General features: G+C 43.7%; 1 protein-coding gene across 1 annotated transcript in view; it reads left to right on the forward strand.

Moving 5' to 3' along the window:
• AUP1 (AUP1 lipid droplet regulating VLDL assembly factor) overlaps window positions 1-21,327 on the forward strand; it is an 831,864-nt gene that overhangs the window by 504,376 nt on the left and 306,161 nt on the right. The window contains exon 5 of the mRNA XM_044064448.1: window positions 7,832-7,904. Within this exon, the coding sequence (XP_043920383.1) occupies window positions 7,832-7,904 (73 nt within the window). The remainder of the gene's footprint in view (window positions 1-7,831; window positions 7,905-21,327) is intronic.

Raw genomic sequence — 21,327 nt, forward strand, 5'->3', positions numbered from 1 at the left:
AGTTTTGCCTCCCAAGACTACCTCTCAGAGACCTTCTTCTAGTTCTCAGATCCTCAGCCTTGCGGAGGATCTTATCTCTTTAATTAGAGGTTCTCAGCCTCACCTGGACAGGGGCTCTCAACCACCACCAGACAAAAGGCCCAGGACTGAGCCCTCTGACCAGCACTCTTCAGATGAGTCTACGGATGGATCTGTGTTGTCAGATCACCAGGAGGAGGCTTATTCGGCCTACGAGGATTCTGATGCTGAAGAATCTATCCCTTCGGCCTCCCCTCCTGAAGAGTTTTCTTTTGGTGAGACACTACACTATTTCTCAGGGCCCAAAAGGGGTTGCAGCTGCCACTGCCAAAAATCCTCTACCTTCTGAAAGGGAGTCTAGAGCTTTAGAGAGATGGGGAAAGAAGGTACATACTTCTGCAACTCTTTCCTTGAGGGCATTAAATTGTCAATTTCATATGATACAGTACCAAGAGTATTTGTTAGATGAATTGCATAAGAAGCTTTCCTCTTCTGAACCCCTTGACCGTAAATCCCTTCAGGATCTGGTACATAACTCACAGCAGGTTAGTAATCATTTTTTGCAGTGTGGTTATGATGCACTGGAAGCTTCATGTAGGTCAGCTATGACTGGGGCAGTTATTCGTAGGCATGCCTGGTTGAAGGAACAATCTTTACCAGACCATGTTAAAGCTAAATTATTTGGTTCCTCGGCTCAGGAGGTCTTAAAGAAGTTTGAAGAAAAGGCAAAATCTGTGCAAACAGTTAAGGACTTTCTGCAAGTACAACCACCGAGATTCAGCAGAAACTGGCCTACTAAGAATTGGTCCTTTCCAGACTCGGACAGATCCCAGAGGGGCAGGAACAGGCGTCCCAGAGGTAGAGGGCAAGCTAGAGGCTCTTACAGAGGCAGTCAGTGGCAACCTACCAACCAGAGAGGTAGTGCAGGAACAGCAACAACTACCACACCTGGACAGACTCAATGACTTTCCTTTGATTCCGCCGACCAGGGCTCAATTGGAAGCACCATTGGGCAGAAAGCTTTCTTTATTCTCAAAAAACTGGCATTACATTACAAGGGACACATGGACACTGCAAATAATAGACAAAGGATACAGGTTCCACTTCCACACTTTGCCAAGAAAAAACGGAATGCCAAACCTGCCACCAAATCAGAGGGCAGAGGCTTTAAAGCAGATCAACAACTTAATACAAATGAAAGCCATAGAAAAGGTACCTCTTCCAGAACAAGGCCAAGGATTTTACTCCAGATTATTCCTTGTTCCAAGAAAAGAAAATCAGTGGAGGCCTATTCTCGACCTGTCCGCACTGAATACTTACCTCATTGTGCCAAAATTCAAGATGCTGACCCTACAGCAACTTCTTCCCATGCTGGGCAAGGAGTCTTGGCTGGTGACTCTAGATCTCAAGGAGGCATACCTGCATGTCCCTATTCAGCAAAGTTGCAGAAGACACCTCAGATTTCTTGCAGGATCAGAGCATTATCAATTCTCTCAATTTCCCTTTGGCTTATCTACTGCGCCCAGAGTATTCACGAAATGCCTGGCATCAGTAATTGCACACTGCAGACTTCAGGGGATTCAAATCTACCCATATCTGGACGACTGCCTTATACAAGCGGACGACAAGAAAAATTTGATAAAGGACTTGGACTATGCCATCCACCTATTACAGGCCTTGGGATACACAGTCAACATCCAAAAATCAAGACTTGTTCCATCCCCAAGGATAACCTTTTTGGGTGCAGATCTAGACACAACCACCCAAATGGCCTTTCTCACAGTAGAAAAACAAAAACAACTTCCGGATTACTTCTTGAATCTGACAAGACAAACTCCGCTAACTGCAAGGAAAATCCTGCAGGCCCTGGGTTACATGGCATCCTGCATAATTCTGATTCCACAGGCCAGGCTGCATATGAGAAAATTACAATGTTACCTAAGGAGTGCATGGTCTCAGCACAGTCACAGTTTGGAAACTTTGATACCAATCATTCCTTGCCTTCAAAAGGAATTTCTGTGGTGGGCTCAAGCCTGCCAGTCCAACAGAGGGTTGCCTTTCAACAAACCAAAAACAAAACAAACCATCACCACGGACGCTTCAGACCGAGGCTGGGGAGCACACATGGTGGGCAAATGTATCCAAGGCCTATGGTCTCAAGGGCAGCTGCGCATGCACATAAACCAAAAGGAAATGCTGGCAGTGATACACGCAATCGAGGCCTTCAAACCTTTCCTCCATCAAGGCCACCTGTTAATAAGGACAGACAACACCACAGTCATGTGGTACATAAACAAGCAAGGAGGCACGCATTCCTACCCTCTATGAAGGCTGGCCATGAATCTATGGGAACTATGCTTGAAACTCAGTATCCAACTACAGTCCCAGTTCGTGCCAGGGAAAGAAAATGCACTGGCAGACAGCTTAAGCAGAACTACCATGGATGCACACGAATGGATGCTGCACCCAGACATCTTTCTACTCATAACACAAGCATGGGGAAAGCCGGAGATAGATCTGTTCACCTCGCCCCACAATCAACTGAAGACATTCTGCTCAAGGACATACCACCCACAAGCTTGGAGGGTGGACTCTTTCTCTTTCAGCTGGAAAGCTCTAAAAGTCTATGCCTTCCCACCTCTCCCATTAATGTCCAAGGTTTTACTGAAGATCAGGGCAGAACAGCCAAGAGTGATTCTGATAGTTCCAGACTGGCCAAGGCAGCACTGGTACCCACTATTGAAGAGCATGTCAGACGAAACCGTGGCCTCTCCCCCTATGGCCACTTCTTCTGACGCAGAACAATTTCAAAATAACTTATCACAGAGAGTAAAGGACATTATTATGGAAGCTCGCCGCCCTTCCACAAGGAAGACATACTCAGCAAAATGGAAAAGATTTCTCATTTGGAACACAACAAAAGGCTTAGATGTGACAGTGGCGAGCATGGCACATATTCTGGAATACTTAGCAGAATTGTTCCACAATGGCCTGTCCTATTCTTCCATTAAGATTCATGCCTCAGCAATTTCAGCAGAATACGATGTTGATCCACCTATCTTCTCGCATCCTCTCCTCAGGCAATTTCTGAGAGGAATCAAAAACTTCAATCTTCCAAGGAAACCACCTTTACCTACTTGGGATCTCAACTTTGTGCTGGAGAAACTAACACTTCCTCCCTTTGAACCAGCAGCATCGGCGGATCTACAATTTCTGTCTTGGAAAACTGCATTCCTTCTGGCCATAACTTCAGCAAGAAGAGTATCTGAGTTACAAGCTTTAATGGCAGTACAGCCATTTCTTATCTTCCATCAGGACAGAGTTTCATTGAGAACCAATCCTACTTTTATGCCAAAGGTGGTATCTAGGGTATCCTTGAACCAAGCTATTCACTTGCCTACATTCTTCCCAAATCCACAAAATAAAGGGGAAAAACTTCTACACACTCTGGATATACACAGACAACTACGCTACTACTTGGACAGAACTAAAAGTTACAGAAAGACTGACCAACTCCTTGTAGCATATGCTGCTGGGGTACAAGGAAAAGCAATTTCCAAACAGACAATTTCAAAGTGGATAGGAAATTGCATTCGATTTTGTTACTCCTTTCATGGAAAGACTGTTCCTGCAAACATTAGGCCTCATTCCACGAGGGCCACAGCCACCACTACAGCCTTCCTAAGAGTGGTGGCTACCAAGGACATTTTAGAAGCTGCTACATGGAGCTCAGTGCATACATTTGCCAAACATTACAATTTACCTTTATACTCCAGATCCAGAGCAGGTTTTGCTACAGCAGTCCTGCAGGGTATCTTAACTACACCATCCTTTTTCTTAGTACCTCCTCCCCCAGATTGGCTATGGTATTCTACCCATATGTTATGACTGCAGGTGCATCCTTGAAGGACATAGTACAGTTTTGTACCTACCATAAATGTAGATGTCCGATAGGTATGCATCTGCAGTCAGGTTTACCCTCCCTCCTTCCCCTCTGTGGTATTCCTAGGGTGCTTACCCCTCCATTAGCTAGCTGGGGGATCTATTATGGTGTATTTGTTTGTATATATATATATGTATATATTTTGGAAAATGTTTGGAATTTATGGCATTTCTCCAAATGTGGCCTTCCTAGAGGGCACCTGGCATCTGGGGCAAGAAACAGAGGAAAATGGCGTTGGCTGATGCTTTTATACCCCAGACGCTCTGACGTCGGGGAAAGTGCGACATCAGCCGAGGCCAGACCCAGACTTTGGAATCCGGGCGACCGAAGGGCTGCTTGAGGCAGGACAACCCATATGTTATGACTGCAGATGCATACCTATCGGACATCTACATTTATGGTAGGTACAAAACTGTACTTTACTTCATACCATTTTCCCAGATTCCAGTCTCCAAAAAAAAAAGATGTTCCACCCAGTTAGAGGAAGGCTGCAGCACAAGAAATTCAAAAGTTGCTAGACAAAAAGTATTCAGGAGGTCCTACCAGACCAAACATGATTCAGAACTAATGAGCGTTTCTTTAGTGCCCAAAAAGACAGGAGACCTAAGACCAATTCTGAATCTAAGCAAACTAAATGAATTCGTGAAAAAGTCAAAGTTTCAAATGGACACAATTCAGTCCATTCTGCCATTTCTAAGCAAGGATGATTGGATGTGCACCAAAGATCTTCAGGGTGTGTACTATCACATCAAAATAGACAGGCACTCCTGGAGACAATTACACTTTTGTCTGGTAGCCAGTCACTGCCAATTCAGAGCCCTGCCTTCTGGACTCACCACAGCCCCAGGGTGTTTTGTATGGCAGTGGTGGCAGCTCACTTGAGACAAAAGGATTCTGAGTGTTTCCTTATCTAAATGAATGTCTCCTCACCGCCCCTACCATGCATCTCCTACAACAGTCCAGGGAATATTTGCTCCAGATTTGTTGCTCACTAGGTAGAACAGTCAGTTGTGCCAAATCAGATCTGACACCAGTACAGAGCTGAAGTTTATTGGTGCAGATCTGAACCCAACAACTCAGATTGCATCTTTGCCTACTCATTGCATAATCACACTGTGATCTCAGGGTTCATCAAATTCTGTCTCATCCAGCCAGACAAAGCTTTAGGGTCCATGGCAGCAGCAATATTTCTACCTCCTTTATCACGCTACTTTGTGTGTTCTTTAGTGGACTCTAGCTGTTCAGTGGTCTATTCTTAGACAACCCCAGTCATTTCCAGTCAAGCTTACACAATTATGCAAACACCATATTCACTGGTGGATCCAGTCAGATGACATTTACCTAGGCTGGCCTTTTGTTCTCCCTCCCCCATTGGCCACAGTGACCATGGAAGCCTCCCAATTGGGGTGGGGGTTTTATTTGGGAAGGATGGTCCAAGGCATGTGGTTTCCCCCCAATTTGCATATCAACATCCTGGAAATGAGAGCAGTCCTTTTAGCATTGCAGGCATTTCAAGATGCTGTTCCTATAGGGATCTGTTGCGATTCAAACAGACCACATGTCTGTAGTTTGGTGCATCAACATACAAGGGGGAACCAAGTTTTACCCCCTCTTCCAAGAGGCTAACAGAGTATGGCAGTGGGCAGTCCTCCTCCAACCACTTTCTAGTAACAATGCACATTCCAGGGAAATCCAACATACTGGTGGACAAACTCTGCAGGTCCATTCTGATGCCTCACAAGTCGTCTCTGAAGCAATCAGTGGCAGAGAAAATTTTCCATCACTGGGGCCCCCCTTGCTGCAACTTCTTTGCATCTCCCCCACAACAAGTGCAGCCAGGTATTTTACCCTGATTCCCCCCTTCAGGCGGAGTCACCAAGAGATGCTGTAGTCTACGTCTGGCCGTCTAATCTCCTTTGCGCTTATTCCCTGCTTCCTTTGATCAACCAAATTGCTTTCTGTAGAAATTTTTGAAGAGCTCAGTCATACTCATTGTTCCTTTGTGGCTTCCTTGGGTGTGGTTTTCCTTCCTTGATATACTGGTCCTAACTCCAGCTCTTCTCTCACACCCCTCAGGGATGAATCATCCCAATATACCAGCCCTCAAACTAACTGCATGGTTTCTCCAATTCCACGAATAGCCAGACAGCACAGGCTCTCTTCCCCAGTATATGCTATGTTGTTATCCTCGCAAAAAAACTGCACCAGATGGGTTTACAAGAACAAATAGAAAAGATTCTCTTTTTGGGCTCTACGAAACAACATTGACCATTTTACTGCCCCACTGCCTGCTGTACTAGATTTTCTAGCTGCTCTTTTCAAAGAAGGTGCTAGTTTCTTTTCCACGATTAAACTTAATTTGGCAGCTATATCAAATTCCCATGAAGGGGACAAAAACGGTTTAGCTACTTCTAAGTTGTGTAAAGCTTTCGTAAAGGGCACCTTCTTATTTAGACCCCCATCCTTCACCTCCCTGGGACTTGACAGTAGTACTTTAGGAATAGACTTAAAAACCCTTTGAACCTTCAGCAAAAAATTATTTTTTTTTTATATTATATATTAGACAAAATATCTACCTTGGAAAACAGGGTACTTAGTGGCTAGCACCTGTGCTAAAAGAATCTCTGTAACTCCAGACTCTATCAAAGACTCCGTACATTATTTTTCATAAAGACAGGGTTACTTTATGAACAAACCTTTCCTTTTTACCTAAAGTGTTTTTTGAATCTAACATTGAGAACTATTCATTTATCAGTCTTCTTACTGCATTTTTCAAACCAAGGAGAATACATGGTGCATCTTCTGGATGTACACAATGTTTTTATTTACACAGAACGAAAGAAGTAAAAAAATCAGACCACCCCTCTCTCTCATTTTCAGCAAGTTGGTTGGGTTATCCTGTGTCTAAAGTTGCATTGGCTAAATGGATAAGTAATTACATTTCCTGAATCTATTCCCAACAAGGCATTTCACTACCAAATCGCCTAAAGCCCACTTAACTGGATCCATGTCAACTTCATTTTATTTTTGGTGAAGGACTTCCATCAGTGATATTTGTGCAGCAGTCAAATGATGTAGTGTTCATACCTTTTACTCATTACAAATTGGACTTAATCTCCAGAAGCAGAGCTGCTTTTGGTTCAGCGGGTCTCCAGAATATCCTTCCTTGAGGGCCACCTAAGATTCACATAGCTGGGGACTCTGTCCCATTCATTGAAGAAAAATGAAAAGGCCAGCATCAGATTTAAAAGTTATGTACTCACCATAACTAGACATCTGTGTTGTCCATTTTCATTCTTCTTCAGCTTCCCCTCCCTCCATCACCCTTCGTATAATCTTCTGGAATGGCCTGATGTTTGTTCTTTCTGGAACTTATAGTTCTAGGTTTCAGACTTATTCTATTACTTGCCATTTCCTTTAACTACTTAATTTAGAGTCTGTGGCAGCAAACTCTTGTCTGAGGTGCTGGGGATGGACTAGAGCATTATGGGTAGAGGGAGGAGCTCGAGAGTTGGATCCAAGTCTGATTCGAGGATCAGATCCATAACCTATTCATTGAGGAAGAATAAAAATTAATAATACAGATGCCTAGTTATGGTGAGTACATAACTTTTAATTTAAAACAATGTTTTAGAAACAAAATGGCAGTCACGGACAGACTGGGAGGCAGTTATTGTGAAATAGTTTTGGTGCCAGTAATTTGACAAGCTTTAAACTTGTGTTAGACAATCAGAAGAGTGCTGTTTTATTTAATTTAATTTATTTATTTATATTCTGTTTTTCATGTTAATGTCTTCTATTACTTTTTACACAGGCATGATTTATTGTGGTGTCTTGCTAGATGCATTGTTTTTGTTTCTGCATTTTCAGCTCTTGGCCTTTCACAGTAGCAGATGTAATCCAGCCTGTTGCGCTCTTTGTTAAAAGGCCCTTCCTTTCAGAAGTAAGTAGCATTTTGTTTCCTATATGTGTTTACTTTATATACTGTTTGTTCCTCTTGACTATAACCTCACCAGAGTTGGCTTACATGAAGTATGAAAGATTTAGCAGTAAATTCAGACAGGAAAGCTAGCTAGTCGAGAGGTTTTACTCAGTATCTACTCTGAATGTAGAGCATAATAGTTTTAGTACGAGCCCCCCCCCCCCAAATTTAATTTATTTACTTCCATTTGTGGCCTTAGAAAGCCAGATTAAACGGAACATACCCACCCTTTTAGCGGAGGCCTGAGGAGACGAGCTCCACAGAGAACTCAATTTATACAGTCTCATATATAAACTGTGACAGTAGAGAGAAACAGTGCAACAGTTGAATGACAAGTATTGTAGATAAAAAAGTAACAGGATGTATGGTATCACAAATAATTTTTGAGTAAAATATATTGATATATGGATGTGTATATGATTAATGGTTCTGGTAATAATTTGGACAGTACGAATACATGATTTGCTATCTAAATGTGATTTTGTGTTAAGCAAAGGTTTCAATTCTGAATCATTTGTTATTAAAGATAAGATTGCTGAAATATAGCAAAGATAGGAAGTTAGGAGCAAGAGTTCTAAGGAGGGGAGTGAAGACCATCCAAGAAGGCATGAACAGTGTCAGTGTTTTTTTTTTATAGGAAGAGAAGTTTTGCTTTGAAGAATGTTGGGTTGATAATCTTCCTAAGAGAGGGCAGGAAGGGTGTTCCAGAGTTTAAACGTATGAATAGAATGTAGTGCTTCCCTGTAACAGGTTTGTGCTTTTTGGGTAGCTGTAAGGATGTTCGTGTTTCACTGTTGCAGTCATTACACTTGGGTTATCCTGCTGGCAGGCTACCCACAGTCGGCCTGAATTCCAAAGTCTTGGTCCGGTGTTGGTTGCTGTCTCCTCTTCCCTGACGTTGGTGCGCCAGGGGTATAAAAAATGCAGCGGACGCCATTTTCTTCAGTCTTTCTTGCCGCGCGGTGCCCGAAGAAAGAGCAGTTCGCAAGTGCCGGTCGGCCGACTCCTGAGATTTTCAAAATTGAATTTCAAATACGAAGTCTTCAATAAAGCTAAGTACCCCATTGGGGAAACTTTTTTTCTTGCTCCAGACCGATGTCAGAAGAAAGTTAACAATTGTATTTCTTGTGGGAAGCAAATACCTCATAAGTATTTTCACTGTTACTGTATTCCTTGCCTAGGCCCTGACCACAACGTTGCTAGTTGTCGGTTTTGTGCTAGAATTTAACCAACGCACTATTAAGCGTCGGTACGATTTTGCTTTTCATTACTTTGGCCAAAGTTTAACTACATAATGCTGTCGGAACAGCTGACAACCAGAGTTCATAAAAAGTGCAAGGAAAAAGAAAAGGACAGGCATCCGAGGTCCAAAACCGACTATGAAGCCTCTTCTAGGCCAGTCGCCGGTTCGCTGGTTCTCAGTGAGGTGCTTTCGCAGCCCCTGACACCTGCTACCTCAGAGCCACAGGCCGCCTCTGACTCCCACGTGGAGACAGCTAGGCCTCTGGATACTCAAGGTACTGGGCCTTCGGAACCTAATCCCTCAGATGGGTCCAGAGCCGCTGAGCAGGCATCGGCTTCTGAGGGTGTTTTCAGACCTACACAGCTTTATATCAAGCTAACGTCACCATCAAAGACAAAGACTAAAACAGTTTTAAAGACGAAAAAAACAAGTACAGCATTCTCCAGGACAGACTTCCATGCCTAAGAAACAGGGCCGAAGACCTAATTATTTTGATCAGGGGCTCCCATCCCCCTCCTGATAAGATGCCTAGGCAAGACACTGAATACGATTCCTCTGATTAGGTTTCCATTTCCTCTGACTCCTCTTCAGAACAGGGATACTCTATTCCTCCCTATGAGGATTCGGATGCTGAAGAATCTATTCCTTCAGCTTCTCCTCCTGAGGATTATTCATTTGGGGAAACCTTGCATACCATGAGGGAGCATTTCCACTGGGAGAGCCAAGATTATTCAGATTCTACAAAAAGGCTCAGAGACTTTTTTTTACTTCCTCAGCACAGACCTCTTGCTATTCCTCCTGTTCTAGACATTGTAGATGATGTTTTTTCAGAGTCCGGCCTGTCTCCAGACTCTCTACCTCTTGCATCTGTTAAGCCAGACAGATACTACAGGGTTCCAGATTCTCCTAAATTTCTATATAAAAACCCTGCTGCTGACCCAGAAACTATTTCACAGGGTCCCAAAGGGGTCAAAGCTGCTACTGCAAAATACCCTGTCCCCTCAGATAGAGATTCTAGGACACTGGACAGATGGGGAAAAAAGTTTACACTTCTGCTGCCTTGGCTGTTAGGGCTTTAAATTGTCAGTTTCATATGCTTAAATATCAGCAATATTTAATGTCTCTGTTAAAACAGAAAATGTTGACAAATTCTGAATGTGCTGAGAACAAGGAATTGTAGGATTTATTGCATGCACCTGAACAAGTGGGAAAACATACTTTGCAATGTGGTTATGATTCTCTGGAGGCCTCTTGCAGGGCCGCTGTAACAGGCTCGGTCATTAGAAGGCATGCTTGGTTAAAAGAACAGACTCTGCCTGATCATGTTAAAGCAAAATTATTGGATGCTCCATTACAACATGATACTTTGGTGTTAAGGCAGAATAGGTGTTAAAGAAAATGGAGGATAAAGTTAAATCTATGCAGACAGTGAAGGATTTCTTAAAGGTGCAGCCACCCAGATTTAGCAGGAACTGGCCTTCTAAAAATTGGTCCTTTCCCGTGTCAGACAGGCCACAAAGAGGTAAATACAGACGCTGTAGAGGCAGACAGCTCCAGGGCTCATACAGGTCCAAACAGTGGGGTGCTTCTACCTCCAAAAGCAGAGAAGACCAATCACAGCCATATAGGAAACAGTCCCAATGACTTCCCTCTGCCAATGCCAAGCATTTATCTTTTGGCAGCACCCTTAGGGGGAAAGCTAGCACTTTTTTCACAATTGGCACATGATTACCCGGGACAAATGGGTCTTAAATACCATCTCTCAGGGCTACAGGTTCCACTTTCACACCCTTCCAAAGGCAAAAGGTATGCCAGACCAGCCACACAATCAATGGACGGAGGCACAAAACCAAGTTTCATCCCTCATGGACATGAGGGCTATTCAGCCAGTGCCACAACAAGAGCAGGGACAAGGATTTTACTCAAGGCTTTTCTTAATGCCAAGAAAGGACAAAGCATGGAGACTGATTCTGGACCTGTCTGTTCTAAATACTTACCTGAACATTTCGAAATTCAAAATGTTGACTCTGCAGCAGCTTCTGCCCATGCTGGGCAAAAAGGCTTGGCTTGTAACTTTGAACCTCAATGTCCCAATCAGACAGTCTTGCAGAAGATACCTCAGATTCATAGCTGGCTCAAAGCACTACCAATTCTCTGCACTGCCCTTTGGCTTATCTACTGCGACCAAGGTCTTCACAAAATGCCTGGCACCAGTAATTGCATTTTGCAGACAAAAAGGAATTCAACTATATCCCTACTTGGATGACTGCCTTATTCAAGCAGAGGCCAAAGACATTTTACTAAAGCATCTGGCGCTTGTAAAAAGATTACTAATTTGCCTAGGATACACAATAAACGAAAAGAAGTCAAAACTAGTATCCTCTCAAAAGATAATATTCCTGGGTGCAAGCTTAAATACAACTGCCCAGATGGCTTATCTCACGCCAGACAAACAAAGGCATCTGACTTCTTTCTTCGAAAACAAAGACCCAGTTATCTGCAAGAAAAATTCTGCAGGCTCTGGGCTACATGGCCTCCTGCATTCTGCTAATTCCATATGCAAGATTGCATATGAGGAAACTACAATGGTACCTAAAAAGTGTTTGAACTCAACATTGCCACAGCCTGGAATCATTAATTTCCCTCATTCCTTGCCTGCAACAGGAGTTTCGATGGTGGGCACAGGCCTGTCACCACAACAAGGGTTAGCCATTCACTTTACCCACAGCCAGGCAAACACTAACAACAGATGCATCAGATTATGCCTGGGGGGCCCACATGGCAGGAAAATGTATTCAGGGCACATGGCCCCCAAGCCAAAGGCATCTACACATCAATCAAAAAGAGATGCTAGCTGTACAAAATGCCCTGACAGCCTTCAAGGACCTACTTCATCCAGGACAGCTGCCAATAAAGACTGACAACACCACAGTCATGTGGTACATAAACAAGCAGGAGGGCACACATTCCTACCCCCTCTGCAGACAAGCCATGATTTTGTGGAACACAGCATTGACTTATGAAGTACACCTGCAAGCACTTTTCCTGCCAGGAAAAACAAATGCTCTGACAGACGAACTAAGCAGAAACCTCATGGACCCTCACGAGTAGAAACTAGATCCACAAATCTTCAGCATGATAACAAGGAAATGGGGACGCCCAGACATAGATCTTTTTGCCCCCCCTCACAACTGCCAACTTTAGAGATTCTGCACAAGGACTTATCACAAACAAGCATGGAAAGTGGATGTCCTGTCACTCAGCTGGAACAACCTTAAAGTATATGCTTTTCCTCCACTGCCTCTCCTCCCCAAGATACTCCTAAAAGTCAGACAAGAGAAGCCACAAATGATACTGATTGCCCCGGATTGGCCACGCCAGCACTGGTACCCAATCCTAAGGAGCTTGTCCCAAGGCCCAGCCTGGACATTGCCTCAAATTCCTCATTTACTGACCCAACAAAACAATCCGGTCCTGCACAGCCAACTCGGAACTCTAAATCTAGCTGCATAGAGGATACTGTAACCATTCAGAATACACCTCTCTCTAAAGCGGTTATGGATGTCATTTTGGAGGTCAGGAGGCCCAGCACCAGAAAATCTTATGCAGAAAAATGGAAGAGATTATGTGCTTGGAACCAGGCACAAGGAATTGACACGCTTGTTCCAAATATTCCTCAGATTTTACATTCTCATCAATTAAGATCCATGCCTCTGCCATTTCAGCTCATTACAATACAGACCCACCTATTTTTTCATATCCATTGCTTAGGCAGTTCCTCAGGGGGGCCAAAAACATAAGACCTCCAAGGAGAGCACCAGTACCTGCATGGGACCTCAATGTTGTCTTGGAAAAACTCAATGCCTCCTTTTGAGCCAGCCAATACAGCTGACATAAAATTCTTATAATCGAAAACAGCTGTGCTCCTAGCAATAACTTCAGCAAGAAAAGTCTCAGAGTTACAGGCATTAATGGCTGTGGAACTTTCATTATCTTCCATCCGGGCAGGGTTTCTCTAAGGACAAACCCAACATTTATGCCTAAGATAGTGTCCAGTGTGGCTCTTAACCAAACCATTCATTTGTCTACTTTTTACCCAAACAATCAGAATAAAGGGGAGACACTTTGCATTATTTGGACATACACAGACAGCTGCGCTTCTACTTGGACAAAACTAAAGCTTTCAGAAAGACTCAGCAACTTTTAGTGGCATATGCTGCAGGATCACAAGGAAAGGCCATCTCAAAGCAGACTATTTCAAAATGGATAGGACACTGCATTCGTTTCTGCTATTCACAACATGGTAAATCGGTGCCTAAGGCCATTAGGCCACATTCTACCAGGGCAGCAGCCACCTCAGCAGCCTTCCTCAAAGGAGTACCGACCAAGGATATTTTGGAGGCTGCAACTTGGACTTCAGTGCACACTTTTACTTAGCGCGACCACTTGCCTCTTTACTTTAAATCCAGAGCAGGCTTTGCCACTGCAGTTTTGCAGGGCCTTATAGCTACTCCTAATTCTATTTAGACCCAGCCGCCCAACCTCAGCTTTGGGATACAACCCAAGTGTAATGACTGCAACAGTGAAACAAGATGAACATAGTACAGTTGTGTACCTACCATAAATGTAGATGTTCGAGTGTATTCACTGTTGCAGTCCAGGTTACCCACCCACCCTCCCCCTTTCTTTGCTGGGACTTATCTGTACTTCTCTATCCTATACAACCTATGTGGTGTATTTGCTTGCAGATGAAGGTATTGTTATTTTAGTGCATGCTTTTTTAGCAATTTTTTTTATCCTACCCTTTTGGGGGCACCTGACATCTGGGGCAAGAAAACTGAAGAAAATGGCATTGGCTGCATCTTTTATACCCCTGGCGCACTGACGTCAGGGAAGAGGCGACAGCAATCGACACTGGACCAAGACTTTGGAATTCAGGCCGACTGCAGGTAGCCTGCCAGCAGGATAACCCAAGTGTAATGACTGCAACAGTGAATGCACTTGAACATCTACATTTATGGTAGGTACACAACTGTACTTTTTGAACTTTTAAGAAATCTCAGCTCGAATGTGCCATAAAAGCAGCGTGGCTTGTTTTTGACATTTCTGGGATTTGATAGAGGGGACGTAATGTACAGCTCTTAACTGAGTAAGGCAAAGGTAGTTAAGTAGCCAAATCTGGTTAATTTGTTTGAGTGCAACAGGATGTTATTTTAGGTAGGTTTGCTGAGAACTTGACATGTCATGTTATATATAGCATTATTCTAGCCTCATCATTTTTGAGGCTTATAAGTTGATGAAGATGGGGACAGCATGCAGTAAGGAGGGTTGTAGATGGGTAAATGGCATGATTTTAATGGCCAGATCTGTTCGATAAGATTGTTGCCCTATGTAGATGTCCATGTTTTTGTGTGTGACATTTTGGATGTGAAGATTAACCTGTATCCATTAGTAGTTTTCCTTGGGTTATGACTCATGATGTCCTTCCCATTTCACTGTTGGCAGTATTCTTTACAATAGGGATCCCCTGCTAAGAGCAGCCCGACATCCGGCCAGTATACCAAAGCCTTTAGGTTGTAATAGGTATGCCGTATGTCACACGTCATAGGGCATAAAGGTGACATTTATTTATTTTTATTTTTTATTTAACATTTTTTGACCGGGGATGTCCGACTAGGTTCCACAGAGCCTGTTTTCAGCAGAGGCCCGGGGAGAAATGCTCCAGACATATGAATGTACCATCCTCAAAACTTTTTTGGTGCTGGTCTGAACCCTCGTTCATCTGCTGGTTACTGAGCCGCTTTTCAGGTAAGTGTGCCATTGGGTTTTCTTATCTTCCTTTTATTGTTTTAGTTGTTGGTTTCATGTCATCTAGACAGGGGAAATGCCAGTGTGGGAGATTCCCCATAAGAATCATCATGAGCAGTGTTTGTTTTGCCTAGGTGCTTCCCATGACCATACGTCTTGTACAGTTTCTCAGGTATGTGTTCCGAAAAACTTGCATAGACCTCTCGTCATTAGCAATTTATTTAGAAAACCAATGTCTTAAGTTGTTGGCTAAGGACACTGTAGAAGAATCTTCCTGGCCTGAGGGTCAGCTGATCCTCAAGGACTACTACCAAGAAAGCTCAGTCAGATTCTTCTCCTGTGCCACCTCCGCCAGACGTCTTTCTTGATGTTGGCGAAAGCCCAGAGGACCACCCATTTTTTTAGTCAGATTCCTCTGCCACTACCACTTCTGAAGCCAGCATGGATCCGGCTTCTCGCACTTCCATAGAGGTCTTGAAGATGTCTGCTTTGGATGTTCAGGGGGGAACTGCAGCTGATTTACTTCCGAAGAGCCTAGCGGAAGTCTTGGTGAGAGAAGAGTTACCTACTAGGTGTAGAGGGCCACCTAACATCTTTAGGGCTGATGTTCCCTCAAAGAAAAAGCAGAAAACCAGGCACCTTTCTCCTGTTCCCAGAAATCCTTAGAGTGAATGGCAAAATTTTACTTAAGGTCTAATTAATGCCCTTATGGCTCTGAAGCCTCCTTTGGGAAGGGGGCTCTGCTCCTGCTTTCTCTTGGTCTTCTATCCCTCTTAAGAGGCCAAGGGCTGAAGAAGAATCCTTGACCTATTCTTCACAGATTCCCTCTTTCTTGGATTGTGGCTCTGAGGAAGAGGAGTCTTGATCCTAAATCTCCTTTTGAGAAAATTATTTTGGTGACTCAGTTTCCTATAAGATTGAGTGTAAGTGGGACTGTGATCAGGTCTCTGATATTCATAAGAGGTACTATGATCTTCCTCAGATGCAGTCTTCTGTGCCCTCTGCAGTAGGCTCCTGACTTCGACTCCCTGCCCCTTGCTCCTGAAAAATCCTGACAGGTTTTATAAGGTTTTCAGAAACAATACACCTCCAAAAGGCAAAGCTCAATTTTCTTCAGAAACATAAACACCACGAAATTCAAAGGAAGACACAGAAGTAGCTTACATCCATCTTTATTCTTTCCATCCTGGTACCTCGGCTGTTCGCCTTCAATGGGACATACTTTAACATTTTCAGAGTCCTTTTATATATGCATTAATTGATTAATTAAGCATAATTAATTAAAAATCATAATGTAAAACATTTAACTCTTTCACCACTGAAACCTGTTCCAAGGAAAGAAACATTTCCATTGTTTAACAATTTAAAATTCATTTTTTTCCTTATTTTCTCCACCTACAAAAATTTCTAAATATTAATTACACAATATATAAATATAAATAAACTAAACACTCCAAGTTTAGATAAATTTCCTTAATACAATAAATTCTTATCATTTAAACATTGTGTGTAAATGTAACAACCTTTTGCTCATTTTAACTTATCAATATTACAAAACTTCATTTTTGACATATATAACATCGACAATTAAGTTAAATTTCATTTTAAATTTCCAAATTCATTCCCTTAGGGAATAAAGTATGATACTCAATAATCATCCTCTGATGTCCTTCATGGATGCATCTGCAGTCATAACAGCTGGGTTGTCCTGTCGTCAGGCAGCCCTTCAGTCGGCCGGATTCCAAAGTCCGGGTCCGGCTTCGGCTGATGTCGCACTTCACCCGACGTCATCTCTGTTGGTCTTCGGGTATAAAGGCATCAGCCGACGCCATTTTCCTCAGTCTTTCTTGCCGTGGCGCCAAGCAGAAGCTGTTCGCAAGTGCCGGTCGGTCGGATCCAGAGATTACTTCTACCGAATACTACTTCAAGACTTCTAAAGCTAAGTACCCGTTGGGGACTCTTTCTTGCCTCAGCCGATGTCAGAAAAGTTAATAATTGTTTAACCTGTGGGAAACAAATACCTCATAAAGATTTCCACTCTTACTGTCTGCCTTGTTTAGGCCCAGCCCACGACGTAGCAGCCTGTTCGGCCTGTGCTTCTTTCAACCGTTAACGCTTAGGCGTCGCTCGGAGTTTGCAGAACAGTTTTTCGGTTCTGATTTTGCGTACATTATGTCGTCGGATCCTCCGACTACACATTCTGCCAAAAAACGCAAAGATAAAGACCGACACTCGCGGTCCGCGGTTTCGGCCGAAACCATGCTTAAACAAACCGCGAGTGTCTCGGTTTCGGCCGAAACCGAGAAAACTGATCAAAGTACAGCTGAATCTATCTCTACAGCTGAGGCCCCTGCTACAACTCTTGAACCGACCTCAGAAGTTTTATCCACTACGGTGGCTGCCAATGACTTATCAGACACCATTCCCTTGGATGTCTCTACCCCAGCACGTGGTGCTGCTAGGCCTCCAGCAGCCATGTCCATTAAGGCCTTCGCCAGGGCTAAAGCAGCCAAGACTTCTAAAACAGTGCCTGTTAAACCCCCCTCAACCAGGCCCTCTTCTAGTTCTCAAATGCTTACTTTGGCAGAAGATTTAATTTCATTAATTAGAGGATCTCAATCTCACCCAGACAGGGCCTCTCAGCCCCCAGAGAAGAGACCTAGGGCAGAGCCCCCTGAGCCAGTGTCCTCTGATGATTCGGCTGATGAATCAGACATAACTGACCAGCCAGAGGCCCTTTCTCCAATTTTGAAGATTCTGATGCTGAAGAATCTATTCCAGCTGCTTCTCCCCCAGAAGAATTCTCCTTTGGGGAAACCTTACATGCCATGCGAGAGCAATTCCAATGGCAGCAACAAGATTTTTCAGATTCCAGAAAAGACTTAGAACCTTTCTGCACCTTCCACAGCACAGGCCCTTAGCTATACCTCCTGTTCTCTCTGTGGTAGATGATGCTTTCAATGATGTCTGCTCTGCTCCAGATTCATTGCCCCCAGCCCCTGCCAAACCAGACAGATTTTACAGGGTGCCAGATACTCATGACCACCTTGACAAGGCCCCTCTTGCAGACCGCGAAACTATATCCCAGGGTCCCAAGGCGGTAGCGACCACAGCTAAAAACCCTATTCCTTCTGAAAGGGAAGCAAGGTCATTAGACAGATGGGGTAAAAAGGTTTACACTTCAGCTACTCTCTCAGCTAGAGCTTTAAACTGTCAGTTTCACATGATACAATACCAAGAGTTTATGCTTGATCAGCTAACTAAAAAGCTAACCACTGATGAATCTCTTGACAAGAAATATGTATTAGAAATGGTAAATAACATACAACAGGTTAGTAACCATTCCTTAAAATGTGGCTATGATGCACTGGAGGCTTCATTTAGATCAGCCATGACTGGCACAGTGATAAGAAGGCATGCATGGCTAAAGGAGCAAGCTCTACCGGATCATGTTAAAGCTAAGTTGCTAGATGCTCCTATGGATAAGACAAGTTTGTTTGGTACACCTGCCCAGCAGGTTATGAAGAAAATGGAAGAAAAAGCAAAATCAGTTCAAACGGTTAAAGATTTCCTGCAGGTTCAACCCCCAAGGTTTAGCAGGAACTGGCCTGCCAAAAATTGGTCCTTTCCTGACTCCACAAGATTTCAAAGGGGCAGGAATAGACGTTCCAGAGGCAGAAACCAATCTAGAGGTGGTGCCTACAGAGGACGACAGTGGCAAGGTAACAACAGAGGCACAGACACAACCACTGCCACTACAACAACACAGCCACAGTGACTTAATCCTAAATCCGCCTACCAGGGAACAAATAGCAGCTCCTCTAGGCGGAAAGTTAACCTTATTTTCAAAGAACTGGCACCACATAACAAAAGACAAGTGGATTTTACAAACCATAGATCAAGGTTACCGATTCCACTTCCACACTTTACCAGTCAAAAGAGGAATGCCAAATCTACCTCCAAATCAAAAAACAGAAGCTCTACAACAGATAATGGAGTTAGCAAACATGAGAGCTGTGGAAAAAGTGCCGACAGCAGAGCAAGGAAAGGGGTTCTACTCCAGACTATTCCTAGTTCCAAGAAAGGAAAAAAGTTGGAGACCAATTCTCGACCTGTCCACCTTAAATACATACATCATTGTACCAAAATTCAAAATGCTGACCCTACAGCAACTTCTTCCCATGCTGGGCAAGGAGTGTTGGCTGGTAACTCTAGATCTCAAGGAGGCATACCTGCACGTCCCCATTCGACCAATCTGCAGAAGATACCTCAGATTTCTTGCAGGATCAGAGCACTATCAATTCTCAGCATTGCCTTTTGGCTTATCTACTGCCCAGAGTATTCACAAAATGCCTGGCATCAGTAATCGCCATTGCAGACTACAGGGAATTCAAATTTACCCATACCTGGACGACTGCCTGCTACAAGGGACAACAAAAGCAAGTTGACAACAGATTTACAAAGGGTCATTTACTTGCTACAAGCACTGGGATACACAGTCAATTTACAAAAGTCAAGGCTGATACCATCCCAAACAAGGACATTCTTGGGCGGAATTGGACACAGTAAGACAAATGGCATTCCTAACTACAGAAAACAAAAAGAACTCCTCTTTACTTCTTGGCACTAACAAAACTGAACAAGTTAACAGCAAGAAAGGTACTGCAGGCCTTGGGCTTCATGGCATCATGCATAATCTTGGTCCCATTTGCCAGACTTCATATGAGAAAACTACAGTGGTACCTAAGGAATTTATGGTCCCAGCACAGGCACAGCCTAGAAACAGAAATCCCACTAATTCCATGCTTAAAACAGGAGTTCCTATGGTGGGCTCAGGCATGCCAGTCAAACCCAGGCCTTCCCTTTCGCAGATGTCAAGCAAGCCAGAACATCACAACAGACGCTTCAGACCTAGGATGGGGGGCCCACATGATGGACAAATGCGTGCAAGGATTGTGGACTCAGGATCAACTTCACCTGCACATCAACCTAAAAGAAATGCTGGCAGTAAAACTGGCAATTCAAAAGTTCAGACCATTTCTCAAAGAGGGCCAGTTGATGATAAGGACAGACAACACCACAGTCATGTGGTACATCAACAAACAGGGAGGCACTCATTCATACCCCCTATGCAGAATGACTTTGGAGCTGTGGACCCTGGCACTCAGCTACAACATCCAGCTACAGGCAATATTTGTACCAGGAAAAGAAAATACTCTAGCAGACATATTAAGCAGAACCACATCAGATGCCCACGAATGGCAGCTGCACCGGACATCTTCAAGACCATCAAAAGAAATGGGGAATGCCTCAGATAGATCTATTCGCATCACCTCACAATCACCAGCTCAAAAATTCTGCACAAGGACATTCCACCCACTAGCATGGAAAGTGGATTCTCTCTCCTTCAGCTGGAAAGGCCTAACAGCATATGCATTCCCACCTCTTCCCTTGATACACAAAGTATTACTAAAAATCAAGGAAGAACATCCAAGGATAATCCTGATAGCTCCAAACTGGCCAAGACAACACTGGTACCCACTGCTGAGGAGCATGTCTCGGAACAATGTGGCCAATACCCCTGATGCCTTTGATGCTAACTCAGAACAACTACAGCACCATACATCCAAACCTGAAAACGTTACAACTGACTGCATGGAACATCACATAGCAGCAGCTAATCAAGAACTTTCCCAAAGAGTTAGACATTATTCTTGAAGCACGCAGACCTTCAACAAGAAGGAACTACGCTGGAAAATGGAAAAGGTTTGTCACTTGGAGTTCTGAAAGAGGAAAAGATGTGTCAAACATAGATATGCCTAACATTCTGGAGTATCTGGCCGAACTTCTCCATTCAGGCCTGTCCTACTCCTCCATCAAGATACATGCATCAGCTATTTCAGCAGAATACAGCTTTGATCCACCTGTTTTTTCACACCCTTTGCTCAGACAGTTCCTCAGAGGAATCAAGAATGTAAAACCTCCAAGGAAACCACCATTACCAGCTTGGGACTTAAACTTCGTACTAGAAAAGTTGACACTATCACCCTTTGAACCAGCAGCAACAGCAGACCTACAACACCTGTCATGGAAAACTGCTTTCCTACTGGCAATTACTTCAGCAAGGAGGGTTTCAGAACTACAGGCCTTAATGGCAGTGCAACCCTTCCTAATCTTCCACCAAGATAGAGTGTCCATGAGGACTAATCCAACCTTTATGCCTAAGGTGGTATCCAGAGTGTCCTTAAACCAGGCAATCCACCTACCTACCTTCTTTCCCAACCCACAAAACAGAGGGGAAAGAATACTGCATACCTTGGATGTACATAGACA

Source organism: Protopterus annectens, chromosome 2.part2 (assembly GCF_019279795.1).
Source record: "Protopterus annectens isolate FY-2018-M chromosome 2.part2, PAN1.0, whole genome shotgun sequence".
NCBI classification, from domain to species: Eukaryota; Metazoa; Chordata; order Ceratodontiformes; family Protopteridae; genus Protopterus; species Protopterus annectens.